Consider the following 16,854-nt stretch of genomic DNA (forward strand, 5'->3'; position numbering starts at 1 on the left):
TCTCTAGTCGCCAATGTCTGTCTTTAATTATCATTTAAATGTCTCTCCTTTGTCTTTGCTTTGGTTCAGCGAAATCCTTGACAAGAGAGCTGTATTGATTAATATTTTTTATCGTTTTAAGTTTTTACTTTATATGTAACTGGCATTGTTTCTCCCAGCAAGGTCATATATTGTACTACGTTGCAAGCCCCTGGAGCAATTTTTTGATTAGTGCTTTTGTGAACAAGAAACAATTAACAAGTGGCTCTATCCCATCCGCCCCCCCCCCCCCCTCCCCCCTTACCCCGTCGCGATATAACCTTGAACGGTTGAAAACGACATTAAACACCAAATAAAGAAAGAAAGAACTGGCATTGTTAAACAGTTTTTCATGTAATCTGATGATTTTTCTGTAAGTGTTAAAGTTGTAAGTCCAAAATTAGGATATGGTAAATTGTTATGTTCCTCTCTCAGGTGTTTTCTTACTGCAACCTTCTTACTCCCATGGTTATCAACTTTATTGATCCTAACGCTAATCTTTTCTTTATTTCAGCAGATTCATACATTTTAGTGCTGTTAGAGGGCTTGAAATCCTTTCTCTTAATATACTCTGTAAAAATCAAGTTTGTGATACAAAAATGTGTTGCATCGTTAAATTTTTTTATACTTGTACTTGTTGTAAGTTGTTGTTTGAAATTTGTTTCACGATTTTGGAAATAGATCCATATGTGAACATGCTCCAATGATATATGAACATGCTTTGATGCCCACTGATAAATGAACATGTTCTGGTGATGTCTGATGCTTTTAGAAGTTTTGCGCCCAAGTTTGCATTGTGTGTATATGAATACTGGTTATTGAAAATGTATGATTCTTTTGGGTGCACTTTGAACATGTTAAATTCATAGAGAGGAGCAATACTAGTTGGTGTGTACTTTTATTCTTTAGAAAATTCAAGCAGAATGTAACTACACTTAATTGCTACTCCTGTACTTTGGTGCAAGTCTGGACGAAGTAAAAGAAGCAGTACTTGATGTGCTGAGTTCTGTTGAAATTTGTTGTGCTATTGTGGTTTTGGTAGGCTGAAGTTACACCTTTCTCTCACTATTTCATGTACACACACATACACACCCACACACTTGCTGTCCCTCAGTGAAAGAAAAACGAGTTGAAAAGAACTTCCAGCATATATTTAGTTTTGTAGTTTTGAATGTAACAAAAAAAGAAGAAAAAAACTAAACAACCATGCATAAAAATTACAGCGCAACACACATTCTAGGACAGCAATGTTCTTTGCAAGGTAAAGATCATCTCTTTCTTCTGTCTTGCATCCTCATGAAGGGGTCTTTGTGTTTTGGTGGAGAGAGAACTGAAGACCCAAGCCATGGTTCCAAGGCCTTGGGTAAAACCACACTGCCATCCTGAACGAGATTCAACGAAGGATGATTTTTTCAGGAGACAATGGTCACTGATTAGCTTTGTTCACATTATTTCACTGATGGTGATCAAAACCTGCTACTCTTGGTGTTGAAAACTATCATGACATAAATAATGACCACACACACACACAAGGTTTTAAAATCCTCTAACTCCTTTTGAGGCACATAAAAACAACATCAAAAAGTTTGATTACAACTACAAATTAAAATCCATAAATTGAACTACAAAATACGAATAATAATTGTACAACCTTTCTCAATTAAATACATTTGATGCTCACAAACTGAAACACAAACACGCATCAAATGCTGCAGTTACTAACCTGTTTCTGGTTGTTTTCCAACAAAGCCATCACCATTCTAGGATTGGCACAGGCTGTTCCATTGACCTGAATGAGAAAATATGGCATAAGCATTATCCAGACTTTTGAATACTATCTTCAGGGATAAGTCTTGTAACTTTCACCTAGATGATTGCCTCTCAGGTAAAGTAAAAGCATGTGAAAATGAAATTAAACACACACACACACAGTGACATACACACACATTAAACAGCCAAACAAACAGAAGTAATGCTAAAGTTGTACATGAACGTTCTAGAAAATAATTAAGGAAAGGATGTTGCTCTCGCACCACAAGACAATGAGCAGAAGAACTAGAAGAAGACAAAATTAAAGTCTACAGTTTATTTAATAATAATAATAATAATACGAATATTTGTAACGCGCACATATCTCACCAACAGGCGACTCAAGGCGCACATACACTCATTCACACACACAGAGACTTAAAGTCACTAACACACACCATCAACCATTTAAATATGTACAGTTATTCAGGGTGGGATGGGGTGGGCAGTGTAGAATGCATGGATTATTTGGAAAAAAGGAATGTCTTGAGTGCAGATTTGAATGATTCGAGGGACTGTTTATTTAAGCTGGTTCTTTTTAAAATAACAACTGTGTGAATGGTGCTATACTGAATGAAAGAGTGTGACATGAAGTTCTTGTACATCATTGTAAAGAGTGTGAATGACGTTTTAGTTTAGATGTCAAGCGCTTAGAGCAAGCCTTTTTAACGAAAGTTTTTGATTTAGCGCTATATAAATGTTCTTATTATTATTATTATTATAAAATGTCACAAGAGCTTGGTGAAACTGAATAACCTGATACATGTATTCATTTAATCTTGCTTGATGGGGAATTAAAAGTACTAACAGTGTGTGCAAACTTGAGATTCCCTGTCTTATCTCTGTAATGTATGTTTAGACGTCTTGATTGGAAGTCAGTGCAGTTGGAGGCACTGGATATCTGAAACAGAAAGAGAGAAATAAGTGCAGAAATGTATACAGAGGTACCAGCAATGAAAGGACACGCTCAGGACCAAACAAAGGTGTCCATATATTGCAGGTGTCCTCTCACAGCAGTTCAATTTTTCATGGGATTTTATGTGTATGACCTTCCCCCCCTGCCATTTAGGAAGTCATACTCCGATTCTGGGCGGTTTTGTGTTCCTATAACCCACTGAACTCTGACATGGACGACAGGATTTTTTTCCGTGCATACTTTTCCTTGTGCTTGTGTGTACACTCAAAGGGGGGATAAGGCACTAGTAGGTCTGCAAATAATTTGTCCTGGGAGGTCGGAAACGTATCCACCCTTAACCCACCTGGGATTCAAACTTCAAACCTTCCACAACAGAGACTGACAGAGACCTAATCACTGGGCCACGCACCAGTCAATTCTTGAGTCACAAAGCACCCAAACAAATTTTTCACGTTCAATGGGCAATACAATTTCTAACATTTAACAACCTAAATCCAGCAGACAGCAGTTCTAGACAATTTACACAGTAATCCCATCGCTATACTGTTAGCCCTCTCCCTCCATCCACCAAGGACCTCACCTCCCCCCAGAACTCTTTTCCAGGCATCCAGGTCTCAATGTCAAATTTGCGGTGTGCGGGTGCACCAAGCTCTTCGGTGGCCATGTCCAGAACTCTGGTGAAAACAAATAAATACACTGTTGTCATCATTATTCCTGATGTGCCTTTTCTCTCGAGAGCTCAGAGCACTACAACATAATTTAACATAACCTACATATACTTCTTACTCAGTTTTGTATATTGCTGAAATGAGAGAGAATGGGAACAGTCAACACTGAGGCTGATTTATCACACAGCTAGGAAAATGACTTCAAATAAAAATTTTCGATGTGAAGGCATCTTAGTTGGAAACTAGCATGCAAAATGGATTGTGCGCATACAAGTTTGGAGCTCTATAAAAATCAAATGCTCTTCCAAACAGTCCTCCTCCCTCAAAAAAAAAAAAAAAAAACACACACACACACACACACCAAAAAACAACCAAAACAGATGCTAGTATAAATCAGTCAATGAGCTAAAAAATCACAGAACCTGACAGACCTACTCAAGTTTACACGTTCCTTCTACATCCAGCTTATCAATAGAAAATTCCCATGAATAATGTCTAGGGTTTTATGCCCTCTGTCTGCTTGATACAATTCTTTTTTCGCTGGGGAAAATGCTCATGGGAGCTCATTATTCACTGTGACTCCATGGTTGCTTGCCATCAGTGTCACTGAGCTATATATAGCTCATCCTGCCTCACCTCACTTACAACTCTTCCACAGAATATAAAAAGCCATACAGAGTTGTCTCCGTAAATTGTCTATTGTTTCTGTCTATTAATCACAAGAACTACATACCTGAAGTGAAGACCAAGGGAGACAAAAAGCTCTTGCTCAATGTCTAGAAGCTCTTGCAGAAGTTGTCCGCTCTCATCATTTCCTTCATCCGAGGTCAAGCCAAACATTTCAACCTGCAATGCACCCAAAAAAGTGAAGCTATCATGCAGTATCATTATTCTCTCTTTATCTCGCACAAACAGCAACTATTTGAGAGACAAAATAACACTCTCTTGTATGACATATTGTTCTTTTTTGTTGACGTGATGAAAGTGAAAAATGTCACAGTGTGGTTTGCCAAGCCATTTACCACGGACGATGCAAAAAGGCAGTTTCACATCCTGTTGGCAAGATTGATGCCCAAGATTCGCCTTGTTAAATACCAGCATCTTAACACTTTTATCCCACCATAGCTGACAGTTTACATTATAAATTGCAACATGTTCATGTGATAAGTCAGTGTTAAATGAGAAGTGCAAGACTGTTGGGAACACACATCAAATTCTTACTTTGGTAAACTGGTGTACTCTGTAGATACCCTTTTCCTCTGCAATGTCTGATGTTTCTGCTCTGTAGCATCTGCTGACAGCTGTCACCCTGAAAAAATGAACACCAATTCTTCTGTTCAAAAAGCACAAAAACAGCACTTCAAAGAATCTTTAAAATAAACCGAGTGAGCAATACATGTACTTAAAAGTCTTTTGTTCAGTGTACAAAGGAACCACAGGAGCTTCTATCCAACCACCGGTCGATAATTATTTACTCCTGCATGCTTATTATTTACTGCTGCATGCTTACCCTTACTACTACTACTTATTAGTAAATAGTAGTAGTAGACTGTACGGAATAAGGAGTAAATATATGGAATAAGGAGTAAATAGTGATCGACCGGCGATTGGAACTCAAAAGTCAATGAACAAAAACTATTCCCTTTCAAAACTGGCTGTCAATACTTACTTTTTGGGAAGATCTTTCTCGTCAAACACTTCATTCATGAAGAGCCCTGAAAATGATACTGATGATCAATTTTCTCCCCCCTATTATTCAAACTTTGAACTAACTAAGAAGACAACGAAACAAACACACCATATACAATGAAACAGTAATTACAGTAATGCAATATAACATATCATGGAAATAAAAGAAGCCATACAAATCTGTCATTGAATTAAAAAACAAATCAAAATTTTGCATTTGTAGGTTTATTATCTAAAACAAAACTCACGTCTTTATGACACAACATTTTGCAGACGTATGTGTATATAGAAAAGTGTGCAAACTTATCAAACAAAACTTTCAGCTGCATGTTTATGTGTACAAAATGTCAGCAACTTACCACCCAAAGACATCTCAGCAGTGCCAGCGAGACACACAGGGCCGTGGGTATCTTTCAGACGGTACACCTGAGTTCTCTCACCTTGGGTTTTGAACCCACATGACTCCTGCAATTCATATTGCAGAAATGTACTTCTGCTAAGTGAATGCTTCAAACTACCACAGAGAATTGTTACAGGAATGCACCCAATGCATACAATCTCACAGTAAAAAAGGTCTACTGCACAGGGAATGTTATTTGTTCTACTGTTGCCATCAAAGAAAATACTTGAGAGAGTATGGAACTACAGTGCTATGTGCAATATAAGTCCCCTCCATGGAGAGGTCATTTTCCACAAAAGGACACTTTCTGTTGTACCTTTGTCTATTCTCTTTCCTAAAATATATTTTTAAAAACCCTGTCATGATACGCCATCTGCAATGAAGAGACACTTTTGGTTGGTCCCAACGGTGTACTTTCATCGCAGCTACAGTGGAACCCCCCTTTTAAGACTCTCTCCCTTTTATGATTCTGTTAGATTTTTCTGTTCATAGCCTCTGTAAATTTACCCAAAATTGTAAGACTTCCTCCTTTTTAAGACCCGACTTTTCCATATTTGTGGAGGTCTTAAAAGGGGGGTTCCACTGTAGTATGGAGTATTTTACCAACAAAATCGCCCCTTCAGTTGCTCCTTCTTACTTACTATGATTTGTGGGTTAAGAAGGTCAGGAACAGACACCAGCTGAAATCCCTGTAAAGCAGAAAAGAACCCAACTCTTAGCAACACAGATTGGTCCTTGTCAACTATAGAGATACCAGTGTCAAAACCCATATCAAAACGATACACTATGTCATACTTGAATGTTTTCAAATGTTATTTAACCCCTGTAATATTATGGTGTTTGGTGTTTATATTCGGAGGCTATCGTAGGGTCACACTCTCAGCCACATCAGTATAACATCAGACGAATGTCTATCACTAAGTTTATTCAGTAGCTCTTAAATTAAAGGCACAAAAACTATGTACAGCAGTCATAATTCTTTTTACGCAAGATAGTTGCTTACGTGTACTGCAGGCATCAATGTCCTGTCAGTGTCAGTGTCAGTTGATGAAATACTGTGATAAAATCTTGAATCTGAATCTACTTCTCAACCCAAACCTGCACCAGAAAGTGACTGCAATGAAGTCAGATGACCAAATCAATGAATTTTTTTTTTACAAAGAAAGCCATGGCACACAGAGACACTTACCTTCTCTTTCAGCCTGCTGAGAGTAAATCTGATCAGAGCTTGTTCCAGGCGTGCAAGCTCACCCAGAAAATAATATGTTCTTGGTCCAGTTGTCATGGTGACATTGCTGTGGTAAAACAAGTAATAGAAGGATGATATCTTTTTAATTTTACATTTCATGCTTGAGAACAGAACAGTGGACAAAATTAATTCACTTTGACAGAAATGATGATAAACTATCAACTACAAAGATATATATGATTGCATGTCAACCTGTGTGTGCATGTGTGAACTAAAAACAACTCTACAGCAATAAAATAAACAAGAAAGGTTAAATTACTGGAACGTTTGATTCGGGACAAAACAGAACATTCACAGGAACCTCGACCTAACGGCCTTTATAGTGGTTAAATAAGAGACATAACAGACAAAAACAACTGATGCTGAGACTTATCTTAGACTGTCTCCAACATGGTTGTAGCAATGACAGGCAGGACACACAAAAGTACAACAGACAACTCACTCTGTTCTCAGCATCTGCAAGCGCTCCCCTAGCTCCACTACTGTCTTTGGTTGGAAGTCAAACTCTGAAACATATTAGTAACAATATATGTAAGTAACCAACATGTTTTTCTTCTTACAACATATTCAGGTGTGAAAAATATGCATGGACTTTGAAAAGCAAACTAAACAGGATGCATGCTATTCACAAATGCCATAACTTGTGATATTTACAATGTAGATCTTGTGGATTTCTACAGCAAATGCATTAGCTGAAATGTCAAGACTATTCTTCAATTCATTGCATTTTACTCAAACCTGCTCCAAGGTTCATAGTCATTAGCTCAAAGAAATCTTGCACTACATGTCTAGGGCAAATGCAATTGTGATGGGGTGAGAGGTGGAGAAGGATGGGTGCGGGGTGCTAGGTCAGGAAGCATTCACATAGAGACGCCAAGTCAGGGGTTGTAGTAACGTGACTTTTATTTTAATATATACCAAAAGCAGTTGTAGTTCTTTCCTCAATATACAGCCGCACACCACTCGTCGGAACTTGAAACACGATCCTGGTCGAAAGTTACTTCGCTGATGTACAACCAACTCTAAAACGTTTCTCACACACACAAAGTCCCTTCAACAATCCTCGAATCAATCCTTCGCCAAAATACGGTTATAATGGCCCAAACTACACTCCTTGCCTCGATTATAACAGAAACACAAACATCGTTCAACTACAACTGGAACATCACAATCCAAGATACGCTCACTGACACGTCCTAACACTTCGAAATCACACCGGGTACTCACTCATCAAGCCCACGCTATCATTCTGCCTCTCGCGCGCGCGCACTCATTCAAACAGTCAACCAAAAACCATATGATCTCCAAACTGAACTAGGGAACCCACCGCCCGCAGCGGGCTGACTGACAGGCTGTTTACGCTCGCTGTCATAGCAAGCCCGCCTGCTCATGAAAACACCCCAGCGTTTTGCTTTGCTGGAGCGACTTAATAATAACTTTGGTGACAGAGTACACATTGTCACACATTAAAATGACATACAATTTGTCAATCGTTAAAGAATTAAGTTACATCAAATTTAGCAAAACGGGTGATACCTACTGTACATTACAAATTCCCCAAAAGCAGTGCAAAACAGAATAAGAAGTGGATTTCACTCACCTTTTTTCTGAGAGTGCACTTTGGCTGTGCGGGCATTTGACTCTTCACCAATGGGCTGCACATTACAAGAGAGAACACGTACAACATCACATCTGGCAAAACAGATCTTACAAAATCTACATACCCGAAATCCTTTTCTTTTGTGGATAAAGCTCCCCACACCCTACTCGTCACCATGCTAATATATCTTTGTGTGCAACAAGACTACATAGAACCATGTAACATGTCTATGATCACCATCACAAAGCAAAATTTGTTCGTTTGTTTGTTTAACGCCCAGCCGACCACAAAGGGCCATATCAGGGCGGTGCTGCTTTGACATATAACGTGCGCCACACACAAGACAGAAGTCGCAGCACAGGCTTCATGTCTCACCCAGTCACATTATTCTGACACCGGACCAACCAGTCCTAGCACTAACCCCATAATGCCAGACGCCAGGCGGAGCAGCCACTTGATTGCCAATTTTAAAGTCTTAGTTATGACCCGGCCGGGGTTCGAACCCACGACCTCCTGATCACAGGGCGGACGCCTTACCACTAGGCCACTGTGCCGGTCTTGCTTGACTAAACAGCATAAGAAACATAACAGAAGCAGAACAGAAACAATCAGCACAGCTCTCAGAAACAACTTTAGTAAATTACAAGACACACACACACACACTGGTGAGGGGGGATGGTGGTGGTGAGGGGGGTATTTAACTAGGGAGTTTAAAAAAAAAGGGGGGTTCGACTGTAATTGTTTTCTGGTTTCTGCAAGTTTATGATGTCAGACGGTTTCTGTAAACATTTTATTTCCTTCCCTAATCACTTACAGAGTCTGGGTGGCTGGTATTTGGGATGTGGAATCCTTCGGACAATAACTGCTGCCAAACCATCTGTTTTTCCTCCTCCTAAAACAAGACAAAGCACAGTTATATCTCTTTATGTTACAAGAGTTACTTAGTAATTGTTTAGCCAAATGAAAGGATAAGACATGCTCACAAGCTTGCCAAAATTCTGCTGAAAGATGGAATGTTTGCTGCAGTGTTAAAAACAACAAACGGAAGTTAGGGGTGATCTCAGTGCATGATTAGAATTCATTTATAATGCTAGATAAGGATTACACTGATAATCGTTTCTTTCAACTTTGCAAAATTACTCATGTAGTTTAATAATCATATATTGTTTTATCACCAATTATGCAAATATTTTGTATCATCAACAGAAAGTGAATTTTACTCACACTCTGTGCTCTTTGATATGCATTCCATAAATGGTGCTGCAAAGGGAATAAAGAAGGCACATGAAAATACCATATGGCCATACAAATCAAATGAGGGAGTCAACAGGGTACAGGTCAAAGACAAGAAGAAAGAGTTCTCGTTGTATTTTTAACAGACTGATATGTAAATTATACTACAGAAACAGAAAGCCATCAAGATATACATGTGAGAATTGTATTTTTGTTTTGTTGTTGCTGCAAAGTAAAGCCTCTTTCAGACATTGGTATTCAGTGTGAGTAAAGACCCAAAACTCTAATATTTTAACAACTTCAAATTAACACTTTTTTAACCCCTTCACTGCCCAGCGCGTACTAGGTACGTGGTCATGTTTGGTTTGTCATACGCCCATACACGTACTAGGTACGTGGCATTTACATCAGCACTTTTCAGGACATTTGTGAAAACTAAATGGGAGGTAATCACTGTCCAACTTCTTGTAGGGGTTTAAACACAGTTCTTTCCCATTGACCGTTCAGATAAGTTAGTACCACGTGGTAAAAACTTTTTTTGAAGTTTTTTTCGATCTACAAGATTCAAAATGGCGGCCGAAAGTGGGACATTAACTCGTAGACCTGTTTTCTTCTTCTTCTTCTTGTCGTTCGCTGATAGACCTGTTTTCAAATGATACAGTGTTCTGGAAGCTCTACAAGAAGTGATTTATGGATTACCACACAGAAGAATACTGTTATGGGCTGTAATGTGAGTACCTGATGTTTGACACCAGTTTTAGCTGTGTTTTCTGCGGTTTTACGTGCTGCAGTGTGTGTGTGAAAGTTTGGAAACTGTAATTTTTGACAAAAATGGTCATTATATCGATTTTTACTATAACAATCACAAACAAAGTCCAATGATCATGTTATCACATAATAGCCAAGGGTGTAAGCAAACCACATGCCAAAGATCTAAGAGATATCTCAATAAATGATTGAGCAGTGAACAGATTAGTGAACCTACCGAAGAAAGCGAAATTTGCCCTGGCGCACAGCAATACCAAAATGCTGTTATACTGTGGCAGTGAAGGGGTTAAGTTCAGAAGAAACTACGCAAAATTGTGTTTGAAAAGAAAGTTAGTTCAACAGTTCAATAACTGTTTTCGTCCCTTTGTAATCTACTCTGTTTCTTTCACTGATGATGTCCTTTCAACTAAAATAGCCAGCCTACTTACCACTTTATCAATGTCACCCACACCCTTTCTGTGAGCAATGTTTTCACGAATAAATTCTAGATTGTCAGGGTTGCAAAGGTATTCCCAGTTCAGCTGAGGTTCTGGTGGTTGAAACTGTGATTTCCATGCCTCTGGCTGATGTTGCTGCCAATCTGAAGTCTTTGGCTCAACTGCCTCAGGTGAAGACCTTTCACTTTCATGCTTTTCTGACGCTGCTGCAGATGCAAATGTTGTCTGCTGTGCGTAGCTTTGTCTGGTAGAGGCAAATGAGCGATGATTTTGGAGACAGACGCTGCAGATTTTCGATGAGAAAATCTGAGGTGAAAAACTGTTCCGGAGAATTTGTTGTAATCGTCTGGGAAATGACTGGTGCAACAAAGGGATCAAAAACAAGTTCCGTGACATCCTTCTGTGGTGGAAGTCTTTGTAGGCCTATGTGAAGTCTGAATCCTGAAACATATTTGACATAGTGATCAAAGTTTTGAGGGCAAATTTCTTTCTCATTTAATTCTTTCTTTTTTTCATTTCAAAGGGCAATTTTGTATTGATCCAGTAGAAAACAGCGTCAGCTTCAAAGGCGTGGAGCTTGACACTTACATTCCTATCTTTCGAATTACAAAAAAAAGTAAACGTAGTCACGAACACCCCACTTTTTACTTACAGTTGCCTACATTGTTGTTGTTCTGCTAACCACAAAAGCTTGTATCCAATCGCCGGTCGATCATTATTTACTCTTTATTTAAAACAAGAGGCGAAGCCTTCAAGGCTCACCAAAGAAGTGTTTGGGCTCACGTAAGAAATAGACAAACAGTAACACAAACTCAATCACTCCGTCACACATACACACCCACACACACAGTAAGCTTAGGTGACACTGTGCAAGAAAGAGAGACACTAGATCTAGATCTGTCTGTCTGCATGTAGCCTACTTACAGGGACACGACTGCCAAATAGTCTCGGCCCGCTCAAAATAACAATGACCGAGACCACACACACCACGCGAGAGAGAAAGACTACCGTGACGTAATCTTATGCGAGCTTTATCCATAGTCTTGGATAACCACTCACACATAGACTCGGAAATGTTAAAGTTTCTACCACAGACATACACACACACGCACGCACACACACACACACACACACACACACGCACAAACGCACAGACAGACAAAGTTACGATCGCATAGGCTACACTTCGTGAGCCAAAAATAAGTAATAAGGCCTTATTTTTCTGATTTTTGACCCTTTGTGCCAAGGATATCATCGTTGGATGTTTTGATCTATTGCGCATCTACGGTTCATTTGAATTCAATTTAAAAGAGTCAGGCAGAACATAAAAAAAGCGAATCGGGGAGAGAAAATACCTGTCAATGAATTGTTGTCATTCGCACGATTGCAGACGCACGATTTCCCTTCGCCGCCATCTTTGGATTTCTTCCAGGGGAGAGAATTCTCATTGATTAGAATGAAAACGAAAGTACGAAAAGAAGCAAAAGGTTGGGATTAAAAGCCCATGTGTAATAAGGGTGTTTTGTGATTTGTTGGTATTATCATGTAAAGTGTCTACCCGGTCCAAAGGTTATCAAAGTTGTATTCTGTTGACTGCTCATACTGAAAATTGTGTGTGTGTGTGTGAGAGTGTGTGTTCGATTTTTCTTCCTCATATACCATTAATACAACAAATATTTCCTGCTGATTTGTTCAAGCTTTTGTAAACCCAAAATTCAAATCTGTTCATTGTTGCAAAGTATAGGGAAAGACAGATGTAGTTGTTTCATCCTGCTTACCCCTAATTGCTCCAAACTCCCTCTTGCCTCTACTCCCAGCTATCTCCCTGCAGTTTCTGGAATGAACTGAACACACAGTTACAGCAACAGAGACTCACAACTTTAAGCTCTAAGCACAACAAGAGAAGAAGAAAACCAAGACGAAGTGAGTAGAAAGAAGAAAAAACAAACACACAACGGAAGCAAGACAGAAATAATGATAAAAGAACGGTGAAGAGGCCATTGACTGTCAAACCGAATACATACACAAATGAACCAAATTTTAAAACTTTGTCATTCTTTGTTTATTCCATTTTTCCTCAAATATATCATCTTCAAATTAAAACTCATGTAAGCACTTATACCGAAACATGCATTCATAAAAAATGTCAGAGTAACAATATCATGGTTGATTGGATATAATCGCTAAAATGAATAAAACACACTTCTTTCACTTTCTGCACTACAAATTACAATCAAACCATAGCACAGATACATTGATCGCAAAAAGTTTGTCTTTTTTACTTCAGTGCAAAACTCACTCATCATGGTAATTTGTTCAAAGACTTTCCTAACACATATACAATCATGATAGCTTTGGTTTCATTTTCAAACATTTATGTAAACAAGTATTTTTATTTGATTAAACAAAAAACAAAAACACCTTATTTTAATGCCTAGATTATAAAACTGACAGAAGACAGATTTGCATGAAATATCACATGCACACCCACACCCACACCCAGCGAACATTCTTTTACAAAAATACACATCATGCCTTCACTGGTAAGGTCACATGTCCTTTAATAACAATCATAACTATGTCTTTGACAGAACAAAATGTCAGCTACTTTTCTGTCAACATTTTATTGAACCTTAAGATTCTCTTCCCCCTGAAAAGACCTGTAAACTTACAGAAACGACTGAATTACTCTAAGAACAACTGAATTATTCTATCAAACAGTTGTCAATGTGAGCATTGATTTCTTCATTCCAGGTACCAGGGTCAAACTTTTTGTCACATATAGGGCATCTCTTCTCCTTCTCTTCTTTGCCTTTGCTATCACTTTTTGTCGTAGCCGTCGGCGCTGTTCTAGACTGCTTTGTTTTTGCCTTGGTCAACATTTGAGATGATTTTCTCTTCGTTCCTCTCCTTGTTTCAGGAACGTAACTGTCATCATCATCGTCATCAGATGCCTCTGTTTTCTTTGCACGTTTTGTAGTTTCTTTTTTCTGCTCAGTTTTTCCCTCGGAAGTCTCTTCTTTCTTTGAGCGGGTCTTTCTCTGTGAATGGTTTTCTTTCTCCGTCTCTTCTATGGACTGCTCTGGACTGCAGCTTTCAGCGACATCTTTGTCCGATTCTTTGCTTGATTTTGACTCCTGAGACTTGCCGATTACTACACAATCATCTCCATCCTTCTCAAGGTCCGACTGCGCAGGTTTCAAACGGCCGTCTTCCTTTGTGAACGTTTTTTGAGAAGTTTTCGGCAGTGGTGACGCGGTTTGAAGCTGGGTGCTCGCCCATGACTGAGACAAACCATCAGTGTCATCTGTAGAAGCACCAGCTTTTGGTTTGAAGAAGTTTTTGATGGTAACAGGAGGTCGAAGAGCTTTGGCGCGCAGCTTGGCGTTGACTGGTGTGACGTCCTCCACCCTTGCCTGGCTGTAGATGTAGGGCTTTTCTTGTGATGATGAAGGCGATGATGATGATGATGATGGTGCTAGCTGAGACAACAGTGTAGTGTCACCTGCTTGACTTGTGGCAGCCATCTGCTGTTTGTGTGCCATCACCTGTTGACATTTCAAATGGCACAGGATGAAGAACATTTCAGAACAATGGATAATTGACTGACTTAAAAACCTTCACATTCATTTGAAGATGAATAAATAAAATGTCAGGGACATAGATATACCAACAAAAGTAAGTGCAGGGACTTTCAGGATGGTGGCCTAGCATTACTAACAGACCAGATAACGCCTTCTGGCAGACAACCTTCAATCTGAATTCCCTGAATTTGTTTGTTCTGTTTATTTACAGCGGGTATTAGCTTTCCAATCACATTTCGGAGTCCAGAATTGTTCAAGTTACAAAACTCAATGGCATAAAAGATCTGAGTGTGATAACAGAAATAATGATAGCAATTTCAAAGGGCAACTCACAGCTTGAACTCTCTGCATTCTATCCACCAGTTTCTGTTCTTTCAGCGTCTTCTCCACCTCAGGTATCAGCACCTCCGGGTATCGCACCCCCACCACCCTCTCCCCTCCGTCCACCGCCACACGCACCACTCGCAGGCGACTCTCGAACTTGCTGTAAGCAGAATATGTCACACAATCAAATGACTGGCATGAAAAATGCATGCAAATATCTACTGAACTTTTTCTATCAAGTCAAAGGGTCAACGCTTAATCATTACCATGTCTACAACAACAAAAGTTTCAAATTTATCCATATCCCTTTATATTACTTTGGTGACTATTTGGGTCTTTTGAAGACAGACCTAGCCAATCTGCACTTTTGCTTCTGCTCTGTTTTATTCATGAAACATGGTCTAATTCTTTCAGTAATTCAATTCTGGACTGCGCCAGCTGACCTTTAAAGCACCATCTAAAGTGTGATCCTAAAAATTAAAATCAAAGCAGAATTCAAACCTGTGTCCTGAATACAACAAAGATGACCAACAGGGTTTTCTAACAGGGTATTTTCATTTTCTCGTTTGGTTCTAAAACATATTTATACAAAACTTCAGCAAGTAACCATGCACCTGAGTCCCAGCATAGGGCCATTGCGAAGAAGAGTGGCTTCCAGCACTGTCATCAGCGTGGCAATGTTGCCACACAGCAAGTGAAGGCCGTAACACCTCTTGCCCACTGGAAAAGAAATTAGCAACTAAGTTAGGAGGCCTTCGAAAAAGAAAAGAGAAAGAGCAACATTTTCTTGTCAAACTTAATCAAGAATGTCTCCCACTTAAAGTAGGAAATTATAAGTTGAGACTTTCAAAACAGAAATGAGATCGATAAAAAGTTATAGTCAACCTTATTTGACTGTCTTCCACTTAAAAAAATGCAAAAATCCCTGAAATTATCGGGTGGATGGGTGGGGGTGGGTCGGTGGTGGTGATGGTGGTGGTGCAAGATTTATATTAACATTCAAAATAGCACAATCTGATGCCCATCTGAGCACACTTATAGGTTTCTCATTGTTACCGAGATCTGAGAAATTATTGCAGAAAAGTGGGAGCCCTAACAGTAGCTTCCATGACATCATTTAATCTGCAGATTCTAACTTGCATGCAAAGGAGAAAAGGAAAGGTAGGAACTCACCTGTGCACGTGTTTTTGTGTTTGCAGTGGCGACCATGCATGCAGCTGCTTTTGCTGTTCTCATAGCTTTGTGTCCATCCCTTTTCTGGAAGACACAAGCCAGGTCAATGAAGTCAAAATCTGTGACATCTCCGCCTCTGAGCTTAACACTTTCCCTCTGATCCCTTATTGGTTTATGTTTATCAGCAGTAACAGTCACACATATGCCACTTTAGATTTCTTTGAAAAATAAATGTACCACACAATTGCAGTTAAAACTCTTCTTCATGAATCTTCAATTTTTGACATCAACTAACTCACTTCTAAACAGTGTCAGCAAAAGAGAAATCCCTATCCAGAGTAAGCTTCATCAGTACAACTGTTGGCAAAATGAAGAGTCAGTATTACAGCAATACCAAATGAAACTAACAAAGGAAAAAAAATTAACAAACAAACAAACAAAACAAAACAAAACAAAATTCAGAAGAAAAAAACCCAACCAAAACTGACAGAAAACACCATCACAGCTGATTCATTCCAGTACTAACACAACCTCAGCGAGTCACCAAACCAACTTACTGGCATCATCAATGGCGATGGGTTTGTATTTGTGCAGTAGATCTGACTGTTCCTGTTCAAATCCGGATACTCCAGTGCTGGGCCTGAAAAAAAGGCAACACTACAATCATAACAGTAAGAATGTCATGAACAGTTAGTTATGCTTACTTGTCCTTTATTCAAGAAAGCTTGCTTCTCGAAAGTTTCTGTAAATGTGTGAACATAATAATCTCATCTTCACTAAACATGCTCTCCCTTTGGCAGCTCAGCTTTCTTTCTTTATTTGGTGTTTAACACCGTTTTCAACCATGAAGGTTATATCGCGACGGGGAAAGGGGGGAGATGGGATAGAGCCACTTGTCAATTGTTTCTTGTTCACAAAAGCACTAATCAAACATTTGCTCCAGGGGCTTGCAACGTAGTACAATGTATTACCTTACTGGGAGAATG

At 39.2% G+C, this 16,854-nt stretch overlaps 2 protein-coding genes across 2 annotated transcripts in view; both read right to left on the bottom strand.

Annotated features, from left to right (window-relative positions):
• Positions 1 to 1,152: 1,152 nt before the first annotated feature.
• On the bottom strand, positions 1,153 to 12,273 carry LOC138952987 (serine--tRNA ligase-like). The gene is made up of 16 exons (XM_070324754.1): positions 12,143 to 12,273; positions 10,779 to 11,228; positions 9,574 to 9,609; positions 9,164 to 9,241; positions 8,350 to 8,404; positions 7,192 to 7,255; positions 6,690 to 6,795; positions 6,142 to 6,189; positions 5,460 to 5,565; positions 5,081 to 5,126; positions 4,633 to 4,720; positions 4,145 to 4,257; positions 3,324 to 3,417; positions 2,636 to 2,728; positions 1,742 to 1,807; positions 1,153 to 1,400 (listed from the first exon to the last, which is right to left on the bottom strand). The coding sequence occupies exons 2-16, from the start codon at positions 11,181 to 11,183 to the stop codon at positions 1,287 to 1,289; spliced, it is 1,512 nt and encodes a 503-aa protein (XP_070180855.1). The 5' UTR covers positions 11,184 to 11,228; positions 12,143 to 12,273; the 3' UTR covers positions 1,153 to 1,286.
• Positions 12,274 to 12,825: 552 nt separating this feature from the next.
• The window catches only part of LOC138952986 (uncharacterized), a 36,687-nt gene continuing 32,658 nt past the window's right edge, over positions 12,826 to 16,854 (bottom strand). Inside the window, exons 29-33 of the mRNA XM_070324753.1 lie at positions 16,426 to 16,508; positions 15,869 to 15,952; positions 15,310 to 15,415; positions 14,705 to 14,855; positions 12,826 to 14,335 (exon numbers count right to left, since the gene is read on the bottom strand). Coding sequence (XP_070180854.1) covers positions 13,493 to 14,335; positions 14,705 to 14,855; positions 15,310 to 15,415; positions 15,869 to 15,952; positions 16,426 to 16,508 — 1,267 coding nt within the window. The 3' untranslated portion in view covers positions 12,826 to 13,492. The remainder of the gene's footprint in view (positions 14,336 to 14,704; positions 14,856 to 15,309; positions 15,416 to 15,868; positions 15,953 to 16,425; positions 16,509 to 16,854) is intronic.

The sequence above is a fragment of the Littorina saxatilis genome, linkage group LG17 (assembly GCF_037325665.1).
Source record: "Littorina saxatilis isolate snail1 linkage group LG17, US_GU_Lsax_2.0, whole genome shotgun sequence".
Classification (NCBI taxonomy): domain Eukaryota; kingdom Metazoa; phylum Mollusca; class Gastropoda; order Littorinimorpha; family Littorinidae; genus Littorina; species Littorina saxatilis.